This window comes from Monomorium pharaonis, chromosome 2 (genome assembly GCF_013373865.1).
Source record: "Monomorium pharaonis isolate MP-MQ-018 chromosome 2, ASM1337386v2, whole genome shotgun sequence".
Classification (NCBI taxonomy): Eukaryota; Metazoa; Arthropoda; class Insecta; order Hymenoptera; family Formicidae; genus Monomorium; species Monomorium pharaonis.
The window spans coordinates 29,313,783-29,331,371 of NC_050468.1; the positions used below are offsets into that span (position 1 = coordinate 29,313,783).

General features: G+C 41.2%; 2 protein-coding genes across 3 annotated transcripts; one reads left to right on the forward strand and one right to left on the reverse strand.

Moving 5' to 3' along the window:
* The first annotated feature begins 996 nt into the window (after window positions 1-996).
* LOC105838608 lies at window positions 997-10,343 on the forward strand. Of its 2 annotated transcripts, none has more exons than XM_012684294.3 (2): window positions 997-1,234; window positions 2,070-10,343. In XM_012684294.3, the coding sequence occupies exon 2, from the start codon at window positions 2,098-2,100 to the stop codon at window positions 8,053-8,055; it is 5,958 nt and encodes a 1,985-aa protein (XP_012539748.2). In that variant the 5' UTR covers window positions 997-1,234; window positions 2,070-2,097; the 3' UTR covers window positions 8,056-10,343. The 2 variants fall into 2 exon arrangements, with proteins under 2 accessions (XP_012539748.2, XP_036138226.1); XM_036282333.1 differs by having other exon boundaries at window positions 2,074-10,343.
* Window positions 9,860-17,488, reverse strand: LOC105838607 (cilia- and flagella-associated protein 251). Its single transcript, XM_036283051.1, is given in 16 exon segments — window positions 9,860-10,546; window positions 10,914-11,187; window positions 11,530-11,764; window positions 12,036-12,127; window positions 12,210-12,341; window positions 12,805-12,968; window positions 13,289-13,646; window positions 13,787-13,938; window positions 14,034-14,245; window positions 14,331-14,477; window positions 15,268-15,585; window positions 15,676-15,837; window positions 16,285-16,450; window positions 16,718-16,875; window positions 16,960-17,288; window positions 17,357-17,488. Coding segments are annotated over 16 exon segments (3,348 nt in total). The 3' UTR covers window positions 9,860-10,229.
* Between the last annotated feature and the right edge of the window lie 101 nt (window positions 17,489-17,589).

Consider the following 17,589-nt stretch of genomic DNA (forward strand, 5'->3'; position numbering starts at 1 on the left):
ATAAATATATATTTGTCTTTATTTATTTAAGAAAAGAAATGAAGATAGACACATGCTTACCTGGTAGGTAAGTTTACCAAGAAGTTGGAACAATCGACCCTTAATAAAACCTGTTTCTACGAGTACCAATTAACGTAGATCAACACTTTAAATCTCAGTTTAACTTACCCTTTATCTTTTTCTAATTTTTGGAACTTTAGAATAAGCTAGCAGGTAAGTTAAATCAAGGTTTAAGTCAATTTACGTTGATAGAAACGGACCTTACGGATCCAGCTGGAAATATTTAAAAACTCATTTGATCCGACCAGCGTAAACAGACCAATCGTGCAGAAGGAATGCAGTTCTATATCAGAAGATTGGTCGATCTCGTTTTTTTCCATGCCTACGCGCAAGATCCGTCCGGACAAAACTGGAGAGGCGCGTTTCATTGGCACGTTCGTAAACAGGGCTGTTCGCGCGCGAAAAACACACCGCGGGGCCGAGAGGTATTCAAGAGTCCCGCTGATCCTCGGATTTACGCTCGACGGTATCGGAATATACGAACGAACACCACCGGTTCGTCCATCCGCCCGGTCGGACGTGTTTACCACCGTCTGTATGTGTGTATGTGCGTGTGTCGTTTGGAACGCGTCGAGGATGGGGGCTGTCACGGGTACCGGGTCGGACGTACAACGCGTGTGCGTCCGTGAGGGACGCCGCCGCCGCCGCGTTGCCGTTCGACGGCCCTGAGCACCGCACCGGAGCGGAGCGAGAGCGGCACTCGCATTCGTTCTCGTACTCGCGTACCCGCAGCACCTGCCCTACCGTCGTCGTCGTCGTCATCATCGTCGCTGGCTCGCGTACGTGTCCAAGTTGAATCCGCGACGACGTTACGTCATCGTCATCAGCAAGCAAACCTCGTGACCTCGTCGACGGGACCCAGCACCGCCCATTGGACCTCGGGCTTAACCTCGCGCGGCGGCGGCGGGGCTGTCAGGGCGAGCCGCAGGCAACACAGTCGCTATGGCAAAGGGTGGCATCACTGGGGGACGTGTTGGAGGCACGGAACGGTGCAGCGCTCGCTGAGATGACGCCATTTTACTAACCTTTTCGTCGCGCACTACCACCACCATCAGTCGCTCAGGAGCCGCCGAAACGCCTCGCGTTACGTGCCGCACGCGCCACGCGGCCGTTCGTAACGTCGTTGTCGCACACACCGATTCGACGCCTCCGCGCTCCGCGAGCAAGCAAGCAAGTAAGTTCGACGCCTCCGCCGATCGCGATGACTCGCGCTCGCCCGCCCGCCGCGAGTCGTCCTCTCACGCGCGCGGCGCGCACGTTTCCGTCGTCCTTTGTCGTTCCACGCGTCCGTCGTTCGGTTTCCGCTCGCCCGGCGGATCGTCGCGGTTGGTGATAAGAGAGCGGGAGAGCCAACGCGTTACCGCGATCCGTTTCACCGCGATCGGCGTGCCTACCTCGAGGACGCCGCCGCTTCTTCGTCCCCCCCCTCCCTTTTTTCGTCGGAAGGTGAAAACCAAGCTAGAAACTCCGCGACGAGGTCTCTCTCCGGACATGACATGTGACTGAACGGTTGGCATCCGAGTTTCCTTTTTTTTCCCCTCCATCTCTCTCTCTCTCCTTTCGCGTTGTAGCTAAAGTGTGAAATTCTCCGAGAATGGAATCGTGGCGGGTGTGTGATCGTCGTCTACACGCGTGGTAGCAGTGCGACGCAATCATCAACACGCGACAACGAGCTCCCGTTTCCAATGTTGCCGAGAAGTCACTAGCGCGAGATTCGTGTGATTAATGTGTTTCTATCGCGTCTGTGTTCAAGAAGATGATTTCGAGTTTACCTTTACGTCGAAAAATTGACAATATTTCTTGCAACAGTAAATAAGACGCGAGATTCAAGAGTAACAGACGTTGCACGTTTAGTCATTAATCGCAATTACAGTACATAATCGCTTTTTTTGAAAATGAATGTGCTATTTGAATAATTTATATTTACATGTAGATTAGTGTTTTATATTTATGTGTATTTTAGATACAATATGTGATGCGAATGTGTTACATGTAGATGTGTTTTTCAGGTAGATTGCCATAACAGTTTGCACTATTATGGAAGATGAGGATGGAGAGGGTAAAATGGTAGATATGTGGAACATATTGGAGGAGCAGCAGCGACTCAAGGACACCACATTGGGCAACGCACTGAGACATTCCATCGACGATGTGTATACGGATGTAATCGAGGAGGAGAAGAAGCAGCAGCAGCAAAAGCTGATACGCTACAATTCGATTGTAGCCTCGAACGATACGCGTAAGAACATCGTTGCGAGGCCGAAGCTGATATTCAAGGGCCTCAAGAAGCGCATCTTGGCTGAGGCACGGGAAGGCCCTACCACGCCAAAGGGCAGCATCGGCACGCCGGGAGCAGCTACAGCACATCAGCAATCGACGACGCGTCCCAATGTCCCGACGAGGACCGGCAGCAGGGACGGCAAGGGGGTGGAGAGGAAGCGAAAGCGTAAGATAACGGAATACGCTCAGTATCTGGGCCTACGACCGTCCTCCACGAGGCACGCGGAGTGCTCCAAGTGCCACGCGCGGCAGTCCACACAGGGCTGCGGTCCTAACTCGTGCGCCTGTAATCCTAGTGGTATGACGCTGATGGCTGGCACTTCCGTTGAGTCGCAGATGCCGCCGGCACCGCCGCCGCTGCACGCGAGCAACTTCAAGATCACACGGAAGGTCTACTTGTGCTCGGCATGTGGTACGTACTTCGAGAACTGGAACCTATTCCTGCACATGCGGGACATACACGAGCGTCACATATGTCTCTACTGCCTGGGCATGTTCGGCCAGGCAGAGAGGCTTCTCTGCCATCTGATGAACAAGCACAGCGTGCCGGAGATGGCATTCACCACGGTCGAGGACTTCTACCGCGCCTTCAAGGGATCGTGCTACCTGATCTGCTGCAGCTGTGAGAAAGTGTTCTCGGAGACTGACGACTTCTACAACCATTTTTGCGTCCCGGTGCTGGGAGAGCAGGACGCAGCGGCCGTCGCCACCACGTCGACGTGCACCATATGCAGGCAGACCGGCACGCACGCGAGTACCTGTAGTTTTGCTCTATCGTTGGAAAAAGATTCGTGCGCCCTGGCGGCGGTTGCCGACGTCGCGACATGTACAGACACAGCGGCGTCACCGGCGACAGCGGCAGCGACTGTTCCTCCGGCGTCGGAGATAGCCGCGAATCTCGGGGGTAAGGGACTACCGAGGAAAGCGATTAAGTACAGCAGGAGGAAACAGCGCGGGCGAGACGATATGCAGAATTCTCGCCAGCAAAAGCCGCCGAGTGCGCTGACGAGAATGCTCGCGGACACGAGATCGGTACAGTGTAATGAGAATCAATTCGATCGCTACGACCTTGACGCGAGGGAGCTCACGAACAATCTGCCCAGGGACACGGTCACCGAGACAATAATGGAGGTCTCCAGGTACACGGGCGGCGATTCGTCCGACGAGAACGACGAGAACGATGAGCAGGCGGTGAACAAGGACTCGCACGGCAATCGCGATAGAGGCGTGGGTGGAAAGTCGCCCGCGATTCAGCAGAACTGTCAGCTCGAGTTCAGTGAACCCTACGACAGCGTGACCGAAACTATCATGGAGGTGTCGCGTTACACGGGCGAAGAGAACAAGAGCCAGAGAGAAGAGAACGCAGCAACGTGCATCCCAAACGCGCGCAATGCGTCGCACGCGATCGAAAAGACGAGAGAAGGCGACGAGGCGTGCGAGAAGAACGACGTTGACCCGTCGCGCTCGACCAGTGGTTCGACAGCACCTAGTCCGGTACAGTGGGACGCGGAGGCCGTGACAGCGGATACGAAAGCGAACGCTAGCGCGTACGAGACCAAGTATGAAGCCAGTCTGCAGGACGCGCGAAGTTGCAGCCCCATTAACCGGTCGTTGTTCAGCCCGCAACACGAATCGCAACACATATCGGATCCGCCAAAGTCTAGGGAGAGAGAAGGTCTCGAAAATGTCGACAGCAAGAGAGCGGATAAACCACTTGTCGCAACGAACGCCAGTGAATCTCAAGCCTCGGTTTCGTTCAACGCCGTCGCTCCATCCGACAGGAGTTTGGTCATCAAGATTTGTAACAGGAATTCGCAGTTTAGCGTTGCGACGACCACCGTCACGAGCAGAGAATCCGAGGAGAATAACAACGCTGAGGAATCAACGTCGAAGGAGAGACTACCGAACGGTTCGCAAACGGAGAGAAGGGACGTTATTGGCGATGATAATCAGGTGAACGAGCTGGACGACAGTGATTCCGACAGCGACAAACTAGCGGTAGTGGACAGCAATCCGGAGGAGGACGAGGAAGCGGAGGAGGGCGAGGAGGGTGAAGAGGTTGACGTGACCGAGGACAGGCACGAGGACGGCGCGGGAGACAAGAAAAACCAAAGGAACCAGGAGGAAAATAACGACACCAGACTTGAGACGTATACCGACGAATTATTCTCCGTCACGGGAACACCGTCGATCGACAACGCGGTGATCGAAGACGTTACGAACAGCGAGCAGACGCAAAGAAGCAACCATACGGTCGACAATAGCGGTATCGTGTTGGCCGGCGAGGACGTTCCGTGCATCGACCTGAATGTCGAGGGCACACTGGACAGCATGGAACTGGAGGAGCTGCTGAAACGTTGCATACAGGCAGCCAGTCCCATCTGTGTGTACTGCAACCACGCGCGCTACATCGCTGTGAACGGCAGGCAGCTGGGCCTGCACATGCTCGCGGAGCACAAGTTTCAGCCGCAGCATCCCGCGATCATCATACACGCGGAGCAGTTCACCGCGCGTGTAAAGCGGTCCCTCGACGAGCTCGAGTCCCGTTACTTCAATCTGGACACGTACAACAGCGCGGACGGCACGTACAACGTGCCGAAAGTGCTTATATACGAGTGCTTTCATTGCAGGTTTCACTCGACCGTGCACAAGGAACTGTACCTGCACAACCGGAAGATGCATCAGAAGACCATACTGATTTGCATAATGTGCAAGTCGACGTTCTACAGCTACAGCGAGTTGGTATGCCACTTGTGCCCGGGCGTCTACTCGCCGAATGCGAATTTGCGATATCGATGCTGCCTCTGCACGGTAGCGAGCCTGCCGTCAGCGTTCCGGCTGATGGTCCACGTGCGCAAACGTCACCACGCATGCGACGTCTGTTTGGAGTCCACGGGTAATCAGCAGCGTCTCTCGAATCACGTGTGGAAGCACAAACTGCATCATCTGTGCTACAGATGCGGTATCGCGTACCGCAACAAACCGGACATCACGAAGCACTTGTTCTGGAAGCACGGCACGGAGAGCGTCCTGTGCCGGAAGTGTCTACAGAAGAAGTGGCCGCATATTTATCACTTTTGCATACCACCAACGGCATTCGGCTGCGAGGAGTGTGGCTTGAACTTCGGGCGTGCGGTGGCGCTCAAGGTCCACAAGAGGTTGCATTCCGGCGATTCGCCATACGGCTGCGACGAGTGCGAGCAGCGCTTCATATCACGGAAACTTCTAGCCAAGCATCAAGCAACTCACCAGGAACCTGAGCCACCGGAAGACGTTCACGTGAACGTAACGGGTGTAGTGAACCCCCCATTAACGGATAAAGATGAAAACAAAGACAAGGAAACGCCCGTGACGGCGGTGGGAACCGAGGGAGACTCGATTGTGACTGGAATCGAGACAGGATCGAAGAACGTTAAAGAGGCTGTGAAAAAAGTGGTCGATGTTTACGATTTACCGCCACTCAATCTGTCGTCCGAGAGCGACACGGATAGTGAAGAAGAAAAGGAGAAAGAGAAGCCTTTTACTTCCACGGAAAAACCACCAGAGAAGGAAAATATCAATGAAAATGTGGCGAAGAAGGACGAGGACGAGAGCACCATCGAAAAGACTACTGTTGCTGACGATGATGACGTTACCGCGTCGAACAACGATGTAGTGGATAACGAGGTTGAACGGAATGAAGAGGAGAAGAAGCAGGAGGCGCGCATCATGGATGGCATTTGGGACACCTTTAAGACTTACGCCGCCAGTCTAGACGCAGAGGAATCCGCCAAAAACGTCGCGTTGAAGGAGAGCGTAGTACCTGAAACCGACACCACATACTTGAGAAGCATCGTCTTCTCCGATCACGATTATTGCGTGGTATACTCGACTGATAAAGAAAAGAATGAGGATCAAGCTTCCAAGGACGATGATACGAAGGAGCACAAATCTGGAAGAAGTCCATCGCCCGGTACTCCGACTGGCAACACCGAATGTGACAACGACACAAGCAAACGGAAGACGAAAACTCCGAAAAAGAAGAAGCGTAGCGGCAGCACGTCGTCCACGAGCGACTCCTCGAGCGACTCCGACTCGAGCAGTTGTTCGTGCGGTACCAACTGCAGTTGCAGTAGCTCTACGTCCGGCAGCTCCTCCGGTAGTTCCAGCAGCAGCTCCGATTCCGACAGCTCTGCGTCCGAGAGTTCGCCTAGGAAACAACAATCCAACAGTCGTAAGGATCGGAATAAGAAGGAAAAGGAGGCCGCCACGCGAGAGAACAAGTCGCAGTCCATCGAGCCGGAGAACAAGGAGACGGAGATTACAATCGAGAACGGTCCCACGGTGCCTGAGGTAGTAGTGAGCGAGCCTTCCCCGGTGAAGCCGCTTTTGCGGGAGTCCGATCTGGAGACCGAGGAAACCGAAACTGATGAGGATTTTTATGACGAGTATCCACAGCTGCTCGCTAACAAACTACTAGCGGAGAAGCGCAATCAGTTGCTGTTGCTGGCCGCTGTAGCGCCAGCATCGACGCCGTCCTCGACGCCGACCTCGACGCCGACCTCGACGTTGATGCCAGCGATGGAACAGTCATCGATGATGCCGCTGAACAATGGCATTTTGGCACCGGAAACGGCACTGTCGGATCCGATCTCAATGGCCGTCAATAAACGGCAGTCGCAGCAGCAGCAAAAGAGGAAAACAAAGACGAAGAAACGACGAAAGGGCGAAAGGGGGAAACGTAATGCGATTACAACACCGACCGTGGAATCGATCAAACTGAACATTCCCAAGGCGTTTTACCAGAAGAATCCGGGATTCACCGTGTCATCGCAACCGACGCTGGCGTCGCGTCCTAACAGCAGGTCTTCGAACGAATCGAATCTTTTACCAGCTGCGACATGCAACGACTTTCATGCCGCGAGCATCGCGATAGAGATGCATCAGCAGCAGCAAGCGTCATCGGCTACTGCCGCCGCCATCGCCGTCGTTGGCGTACAGAACCAGAACGTCGGTGGCCAACCGGAGACAGAGAACAAGAGAGTTTCGAAGAGGAAGCGCGTACCGAAACGCTTTTACGGCGACTCGAGCGACGACGAGCCACAGGAGAAGCAACCTTTCAGCCGATGGCGGAAAATTGATACAACCACCTCTATGATGACCGCTGCTATCACCAATACCACCACTACTACTATCCCGGCTTTTACTCCGGTGCCACCGGTGACAGCAATGACGCCGCCGAATTCGAAGCCGTTGGTGTCGAAACTGTCCTTTAGCGGAAAGACTATCGTACAGACATACGGTAGCAGATCTACTCAAGCGGAGCAGATAGCGAGCCAGCAGCAAATGTCTCTACTGCCCGAGGCATTGCCAATTGCCGCACCAGCATCCGCCACCGAATCCGAGGATCCTGTGGAGAGCAGCAGCGAAAGTAGCGAATCCGAGACGGAGAATACTGCCGTGGAACCGCCAAAGATCAACCCGATCAATCCAATCAACCCAACATTACCGGCCGTTGGCGCGTCGACCTCGGAACGACCCGGCAAGATTTATTGTTACTGTCAATGCCCATATGACGAAGTGTCGGAAATGATAGCCTGTGACGGTGACGACTGCCGCATTGAGTGGTTTCATTTTGAGTGCGTCGGTATAATGGTGCCGCCTAAGGGCAAGTGGTACTGCCCGGACTGCAGGAAGAAGCACGGTATTGTGCAAAACGACGAATACTGCGATTGATAGTCTGCCGCGTAGAACGATAGACGACGGCACATTACTACCAAATTCGAGCAATCGGATCGTTGCTTTTTAGGCATAATGCTAGAATTTTTCTCTTTTTTTTTCACGAACGTAACGTAAAGAAAAAAAAGTTGCTACACTGTTCCACGTTGATATTTTTCTTAAGCCAATACACAGAGTGTTTGTACATAACTATGTAAATACGTCTTAGAATTATAAGAATGAAAGGAGGTTTTTTGTGTACATTTCTTTGTACTTCTTTTAACGACAGTATGTATAAATAGGTAGCATTGGTAGATAGATGAATAAGTAGGTAGAATATATCACCGGCAAGGTATTGTCATTAACAACAGTTATTGACGTTGTTTCAGCTGATATGAATCAGGGTTGTCATAGATCTGGAAAACTTGAAAAAGTCATAGAAATTTAAATCACTCAGAGAAAAGTCAGTAAAAGGTATTTTAAAAATATGGAATTTGAACTCTTTCACAATTTCTTTAAATGCTCTTATTCTAACGGGTACTTGTAATTTTGTAAATGTAGATATTTAATATTTATTTATAGTCTAATGTATTTATAAATTACGAATTATTTCTTAACTATTACAGCTGTGTGAGAATAACTTAAGTAGTAAGAAAAATAATCACAATCGATTCGTCAACTACAGAAAAATAGAGAAGTCGTGTTTATTTCATTCAAAAATTAATTTTGTCTATTTAATGTTTAAATTTTAGTAAGAAATTTATTAAATTTTATTTTAAAAATTATTGCTGCTTAATATTTTTGAATGCGATATTTTTAAGGCATCTTGTTCCGTCAATTTGTAAATTTTCACGTGTTTTTTTAGATACTAATGAAAAAAAAAGAAATTTATAATGAAAAGCCATTATACTGACTTTGATCAGTTGCCATATACATAATCTTTATAAAACATTTTTTACCTTTTTGCTTTTTTCTGTAAAAAATTTACAAAATTGGGCCTGTCGTTTCTACCTGTTTAGGTATATGTGCCTCTTCAAAATTATAGAGTTGGTCATGGAAAATTGTTTCTATTATCATTTGGAAAATATAAAGAAAATTAAAAAATTATTCTATGGCAATCCTGTAAATATTTAAATTATAATAATGGTACCTTATTGGTGATAGTATAGATAACAGTACGAAATCGTACGCAACCTAACAATGTGGTATGGTTGCGTTTCTCACAAATCTTAGGATTTTCGCCTGATGCGCCTGATTGCGACTACTACACTTGCGATCGTTGGCGGTATCTGTGCCCCGGTCTTAGAGTCTATCTCCGTTGCGGTCGGCGCTTGACCTCTCGATACCTCTCCGTTGGTCCAGTAGATCACGCTGTTAAATGTATAACTGTTGTAATTTAATTTTTCTAGAACAGCGAATACGGAGATGATATTGTTTTCTTTACTTTTTTTCTTTTATTGACACTGGACTACTCTAAATTTTTTAAGTCGCTGTATTCGCTAAGCGTCATCGATTGGTCTCTTTGGTGATAGCAGCGTACGAATATCGTTGTGTAGCGCTTCCTCAAAGCAATGTACCTCTCGCGGGAGGCGAATCTTTCCTTGCTTCTAGTCTATCATAGATATTGTCTTGAAATAAAACCCCTTCTTGTTTCAGCGGTCAAAACATCCCTTCTGCCAAACAATTCTTTGCCGGTCAATGACAATTATCTGTTGTATTATTTTTCATAATACATCAGGTTTATAAATTTTGGCGAGTAAACGTCATTCTTTGAATTGTCGATTAATAACGACGCGCGATAATTGCAAATAACATTGTTAAAAATGGTTAATATAATGTTTATTAAGAAATTTGCTGAACAGACAGTATTACAGCAACAAGTACAAGAAAACAAATCTACATCATACTCTTATATTATTTCCACGAGTTTCGTGTATAATTACCGTATAATTTACATAATTTTTATGCAAATCGAAGGAATGACGGCGATTAAACGCCACTGATAGTTCTGTCAGTGTTCTTCTTTAATGCCTATCAATCTTACTTTAATTTTATAAAAGAACAAAACAGTCGCGTGCGCAATTATTGTCTTCGATTTGTGTCGATCGCTTACTTTTAACGGACCTCGTCACATTATAGTTATAAACAAGAAATCTCTTAGAGTACTGCAAGCAACCGTTATGCTGATTTCCTCAATTGTCAGCCATAATTTCCTCTAGCAATTCAACACCCATAATGTCCATGGCGAAATCTTTGTAAGATATCTTCTGTATCATAACGTAATAATACATTACTCTCGGGAAGCCTAACGATTGGTTTTATCTTATTTATCACCCATTTTTTAGTGTTTTTAAACATACTGCATATGCAGTTATTACCGGCGGGAGAAAACGGAAATTGAAGGACATGGATCTTTGCGATGGACTTAGTTGAATCTCGACCACCTCGTCTTTGGGAGACACAAGTGTCTTGAGATACTTATATGCTTCTTGCAGAGTCAACGATTCACCTGTGATAAATATAAATAAAATTAAATAAGAGAACAGCAAGATATTAAATACTACACGAGTATGATATTTATCTTCAGAATAATGTAAGTTCAATATTATTTTTTCTTGTCAATCTTTGTTTTTTCTTGTCCATTCGAAAACACAATTTGCTGTATTTACTAATATACATTTGATTCAAGACATAATTATGTTCTGTATGAATAAAAACAGGACATGTTTGATACTAAAGAAGAGTCTCAGATTAAATTTGATAAACTGTTAATTCACATCAGAATATAATTAATAATTTAAAAGTTTTAAAGATTCAAATGATTTAAAATGATAGTGAGATCAATAATGTTTCATTAATAAGTTTAATGAACTTACTAATAAGCTTATCGTCTTCCATTAATTTTTTCGATATTGTTCCACCGAGTAAAATATCCATAAACTGCTCTCGTGTTAAAGTAGGGTTTTCTATACTGACTGAATTCTCTTCGATGAATGTATGAAAAGCTTCCTTTATGTGGCGCATGCAAAGTCCGAACGTAGGTCGATGATTCACATAGAGTTGCACGAATTCTTCAAAAGTAATCTTCTCGACAAGCTTACCAGTTTCAACGTAATGTTTGTAGCGTACTTCTGTCATGATATTTTCGATCTTAAAAATAATTTTTTTAGTAAACTTTGTCGTAATATGACATTTGCAGTGTCTAAAATTAAATTGAGAATCTTTTTATTGTGATCTTAGCAATCAAATCAATCAAGCAAACAATCAATCAAAATAGAAACTTACATTATTCATTTGAATATAAATTTTTATTTTTAAAGATTTTTAACTTGTGACAGAAAAAAGATGTAAAAATAAAAAAAAATTAATCAAATATTTTTTCTGGAAATGAAGAAAAATATCTTTTTATTAAAGAATTTATCACTCAAAATTAAAATCCTGACTTTTAAAATATTGTATGTGTATTTTTCGTAATATTATGCAAAGATATACTTCTTTGTTGGTTGGAAAATATCCAATAGCTCGCATAAGATCTGGAATTTGCTCAATAACTACATTGTCGGAGGCAGTTTTATCAGCGGTCACATTCTCGCCCTGCTGTAATATCTGCGCATAATGGAAGAAATCCTTCATCTCATTTGCCAGCCATCCCTTTTTTCCACCCTCGATGTGGCAATAAAACGGCGAAAGACCTTCTCCGCCTAATTGTGCCATTATGTCAACAGATCTGGAAAAATTATTTCTCTTTTTAATGGTATTGAAAACTCGTCATTACAGCTGTATTAAATGATATCATAATCAAGAAATTTAACTTTGCAATATAAACCGAAGTAAATAAATTTTTCGTGTATCACTCTTGTTCGATAAAACAAGCTTGTATAATAAATTTTAGTGAGTTTTTCTTCAGTTTGTAAAATAACAAACTTTTATATTGTAAACTACATTATAAATTATATTAAAATTTTAATGATCGCAAGATCTTTTTTTTTCCTATAAACCTGCGTTTGATTGTCCACATTAACACGCATGGATCGTTGTAACCTGCGGTGAAGAGCATTTCTTTATTGTTGCTGACAGAGATACCTAGTATCTGCAAATGAAGATGGATTTTGATATTCGTGTAGTTAAACTTTGTTGAGTTGTCAAACGTGAATATGTACTGAATGACTAACTTTTTGCGGATGGCCCGTCATTCCGACGACTTTATATGGATTACCGTCGAGGGGCATTAACTGAAGACCGATTTCTCTATCGGTTGCAAATACCATATAATCATTATGATCAACAAGGTTGTCCATTAAGATCTATCGATATTGTAGTAATTTTTAATACAACATAATTGCAAAGCAAAAAAGTTTCTCTAATAAATGAGTAAAAAAAAAAGAAAGTAAATTAAATGGAAAATTACGGAAATACGTTCTGTTATATATATTTAATTTTTTTACACTAAATAAAATATTTAATAAATATTTTTCAGGAAGAAATATCAATTTAGTTATCTACTTAAATTTTAAATCAATATGATAGATTAATGCACTTAATTTTTTCATATGTTTCGTTTTTAATGTTTTTAAGATTTTTTAAATATTTTTACTATAATCTACATTTTTGATCGCATTATATGTAAGTTTCATTGCGTTACTTGAAAATGTTGTACTGGTTTTTCGAAAGTCGGCCCTAAGTAAGTACCACGAATCATCTTAGTAGCATCACTGAAAAGCTTGTACTTGTACTGCAATTATGGATTTGGATATTATGCTTTGTTCACATGATCCAGAAAAATCGTAGGATCATTACTTCAGAATTTGAGACCACGAGGAATTTTTCACTGTCGAATTTGGAATACCACGCCAGACAAAGAGGAATAGCGCTCTGTTCGATTCGATCGATATGCAAGATTTGAAGTCCTGGTGCTGGATACGGTCCGCTATAATATAATTATAAAAAATAGCTTGCAAAATATTATCTTCTTCATATGTTCGAAAAATTAACTAGAGTTTGAAACGCTACGTTAATCAATTCGATTCAACTTAGGATTGTAATAATCTACTAGCTCCTTGTAATACATATTCATAAAATAATTTTTTAATTTTTAAAAGATTAATATTTAAATCACAGTCAAATTTTATAAAAACTTATGTTTTATATTTACTTTATTACGACTCTGAAATAAGTCCTTTACTAATTGCTTTATTATTTTATAAACTGATCAACAATAACACAATATTCCTATATTATATATTCTACATACATTTAATTCTATCAATCTTATTCATAATTTTTATTATGATTTTTACTATAATATTAGTATGGAAATATTTCATTTGAATCGAGTAAACTACACGCATCAAATACTGCAATTTCCACGAGTAACGTAATGAAATATATTTTTCACAATACAACCTGTGCGCAAGATCGTATTCCACGAGCTCTTGATCCTCTCCCAAAGAGAAAAACCGTGGTACATCGGAGTCAGAGGCGGCCGAACCGAAAAGTATGTTTCTAATAGGTAAATAGTGCGAGTGATATTTTCCGATCAAATTCCAAATGTTACGCTCTTCCGAAGAAATAGTATTATTTCTTTTGAGTACTATCACGGTCAACGCATCCTACAAATTAAATCTTTATTGATCTTAACGCTATTGATTTATTTATTTAATTATTTATTAAACTAATAGGTAATTAAATTCGTTTTCATAACATGTATAAAATTCGCAGAATGGAACGCGGAACAATAGAATTTTCTTACTGCATAAGCCATGTACTCTGCGCACTGCGTGAAAGCGATTTTATTGACAGCCATTGAGGAATGCTTGTACGGTATTTCGTCTATAGGATCTAAGGTGATGTGATGTAGAATCCAGATCGCCCCGTTCTCCAAACCGCACACCAGCATATCGCCTAAAAGAAGATAACCATTCTCGTGAAGATTTTTTTTTGTCTTTACAGTAATAAAAGGACATTGGGGAGATTCATCAGAATATATCTATATATACATCTTGGTGAGAACTTTAGGGCTGTGACGGCTTTCAAGGACTCTTGGCTTTGCGGACAGGTAACATAAACGATGTTTTTATCAGTTATCTGTCTTTCGAGAATCGGCTGGTAATCCGGAAGAGGTGGAATGTTCCTGGATATCAGCAGAGTACGCTGCTCATGATTGTATAAGCGCACGGTACCCTGCGCATCCCCCACAACCACGTAATTGCTGTTGTTATAAAAATACTATTGTTATTATATTATATTCATTTCAAAAGAATTTTGTTACGTAGGTCGGTTTGGAATTTTTTTACCTTTCTGGATGAGTGTCCATACTAGTCGTGATTGCAATTGAATGACGAGTCACAAGGTGACACTTCTGCTTCCGGATTTCGATTAGTGCTATTATGCCCGTAGAAGAACCTGAAGTAAATGTGTGACAATAAAAGAGGGATGTGATAATTTATCTAGGAGCATTTGTTATATACAAAAATAAGTAAGTTGATATTTTTTAAACTATAATAAATTAAGTTAAATTTAATGGCTTATAAAATTAATTTAGTTGCGTTAAAAGTTACGAAAATTAAATTTATTCAAGTCAAATTAAAAGTTAATTTATTTGAAAGTATTAGTTGTAATTTTTTAAAGGAGATTATTCAAAACAATTATATCGTTGAATAAATTTTGATATTTTATTTGTAAATTAAATACTTATTATATGACATAACAAAGAAATATTGTTTTTTTATATAGAAATGTATTTTTTTATATAAATACTTTTTTAATTAAAACAAATTAAGAAATTAAGGTTTACGTATTTTAAAAATAATTGAAATAAAAAATTAACTCTTTTAAAATTAACTAAATTAAAAATTATTAACTTTTCAACTTTAAATTATTAAATTTTTAACTTTTTAATATCACTTACTACTCAATTTTGAATTCATATAATATCAGAAATTATTGCAAATTCTTACATGCAAAAAAATTTTGGACATTAAATGGAAAACACTGTAAAGTAGCATCTGTTGGCAAACTATTAGATATTGTTTCGTTACTTGCAGTGAATTTATTATTCTTATAGTTTTGTGGAAAATGTTCTGCATTTAATTCTATAGTAAGTCTTGACAAAATTGTTTCCACTTTGGTATTATCTTGATGGTCATCTGATTTATGAAAATATGTCATTTTGTTATAATCCACATTTTACTTCTCTTCTTTGTTACGCATAACAAAGAAAAATATTGTTACACAACAAAGCTTTTGTTTTCCCTTTTATACATGATATTAAACAGAAAAATATAAATGACAAAAAGGAATAACGTATGATAAAAACAATTTTGAAAGTTGAACAGCCAGGAATTGAAAAAAATATTAAGAGATTCAATAAAAAAAGACTTACTTTCAGATACATCAATGGCAAATACCGGAGTTAATAAATTGGTGGATTGAAGATCAAAGCTTATCCATCGAATAGAGTCGAGATCACAACTCTGACACCAATATAAAAGTCTTAATTGATAGTCATAGAAAGTGACACGACCATTTGAATTTCCCGTAACAAGCATACTGCAAGATTAGATCATGTCATATTATTATAAGTCATACACTATTATCACTGGATTTATTAGAGATTTTAGGCTTAAACTCTTATATTACCCTTCGTTATCAGTGATAACGGTAATACTGCTTTTCTGTAAATTAACAGTCTTTAGGTGTTTCTTTTTCTCGAAATTAGTATCATCTGTAGCATGCTCATCATCGCAGGAAACATTTTCCCATACCAAAATACAGCCTAAAATAATAACAATATGAGACAAATATTACTTAATAATAATCAAACTATTAATAAACAGATAATACCATTTGTACTCGCTGTAAATAATTGCTGCATTTTTGATACGTAGCATGACATATTAAGAATACCAATACGTTGAAATTTTGTCATAATTGTGGGACAATTGCAGCTCAAAGCGTGACCATTCTTATATATATGAAATTCAGAAGAAATAAGTAATATATAAAACGCAATAAATGTTATTGTAACTGAAGACGTTAAATTCTCAAAATTAAATCAAACATTGAATGGAATGGTTTTGTATAAAATATTATTTCTTTAATATTTTCTCTTTCAAATATTACTAAAGAAAAAATATAATGATGCAAAATTTATATTATATATGAAATTTCTATATTGTTATAAGACATAAAACTTGATATTTTATTAAAACTAAAGAAGTAATTTTGCACAAAATTATATTTTATATGATTCTACCTAAGATAAATGTACTTATATAAATAACGCATTTTTCACCAACCCAAGTTAAAAACAGAACATGATAATCGGTCGTCAATGCAAATTGTTCCGGACATTCATCATTGAAAGTTATTTCCTTGACCCGTTCAGACGTAATACCGACTAACGAAATCGATGCTGAAAATATTTTAACCATTAAATAAATTAGCACAATTCTAAATTATTCAATCAATAATAAATATTCTTCGTAAAATCGCATTTTCTTGTTCTAATAATAAGACTAACTTCTAATAATAATCTTTCTAAATAAAAATATTACATAATAATAATTCAAAATGTAATTTCTGATAATAATATATAATAAAAGTATAATCAATGTTATAATTGCGTTAAATCTTTAAGATAAGAAAATAATTAACAAATATGCAAATCAAGGCAGCGAACCATCTGATTTATCTTTTCCATAAGCCCATAGCCAAAAATGTACATCCTGTTTATCGCCAACGTGATGACAGGTGACTATTTCTTTAGCATTAGGACTGATGCCAGCAGCTGTGATATCTTCATTACCTTGCGAATTAAATAACGTGCAAACGGGAATCCTAAGAATATTAATAACTCCACTAATTTTCAACACACGAAGTGTCAGTAACTTCGCAATATAAGTTCAAAAAAAAAATAGCTACCCCTTTTCTGTGTCCCAAACTACTACTACGCTGTCCTTCCCAGAATCTGCTGTTAACAACCATTTACCATCACGCGAGGTCGACAGCATTCTAACAGCATTTCGCTGAAAAGGACAAGATCTTTCTTCAGTATTATTTGCCAGTAATCAGCATTGTTTCGCGGTAAACAAACTTATACTGACATGACCCAGAAGCGGCAACATTTTTCTCGAACTATAATCGTAAATCATGACTACGTGCGAACAGGCGTACGCCAATAACGCACGATTTACGGTAGTTAGGTTTATGACCGGTGCTTCCGGATTTAATCCAAAGGACCATTGTAGTTTCTAAAGAAAAATAACTTTTATTGATCAAAAGAATCTTAGAGTTGCCAATAAAACATTTTCTTACTCACGAATGGGCAAAGATCGTGCTCCGTAAATCCTTGCTCAAGACATTTTTTCTTCGTGTTTGTTTCAATACTTTCTGTATCTTCAGAATCTTCCGCAGTTTTAGCTCGAGATTGAGTGACGATAAACATCGCCATTTTATAACAAATGCTGTTGCAACAGTCAATGCTCATAGGATATATTTTATTCAATTTTCTTTATTCAATAGAAATAATTCTAATTAATAAAGTAGAATTTG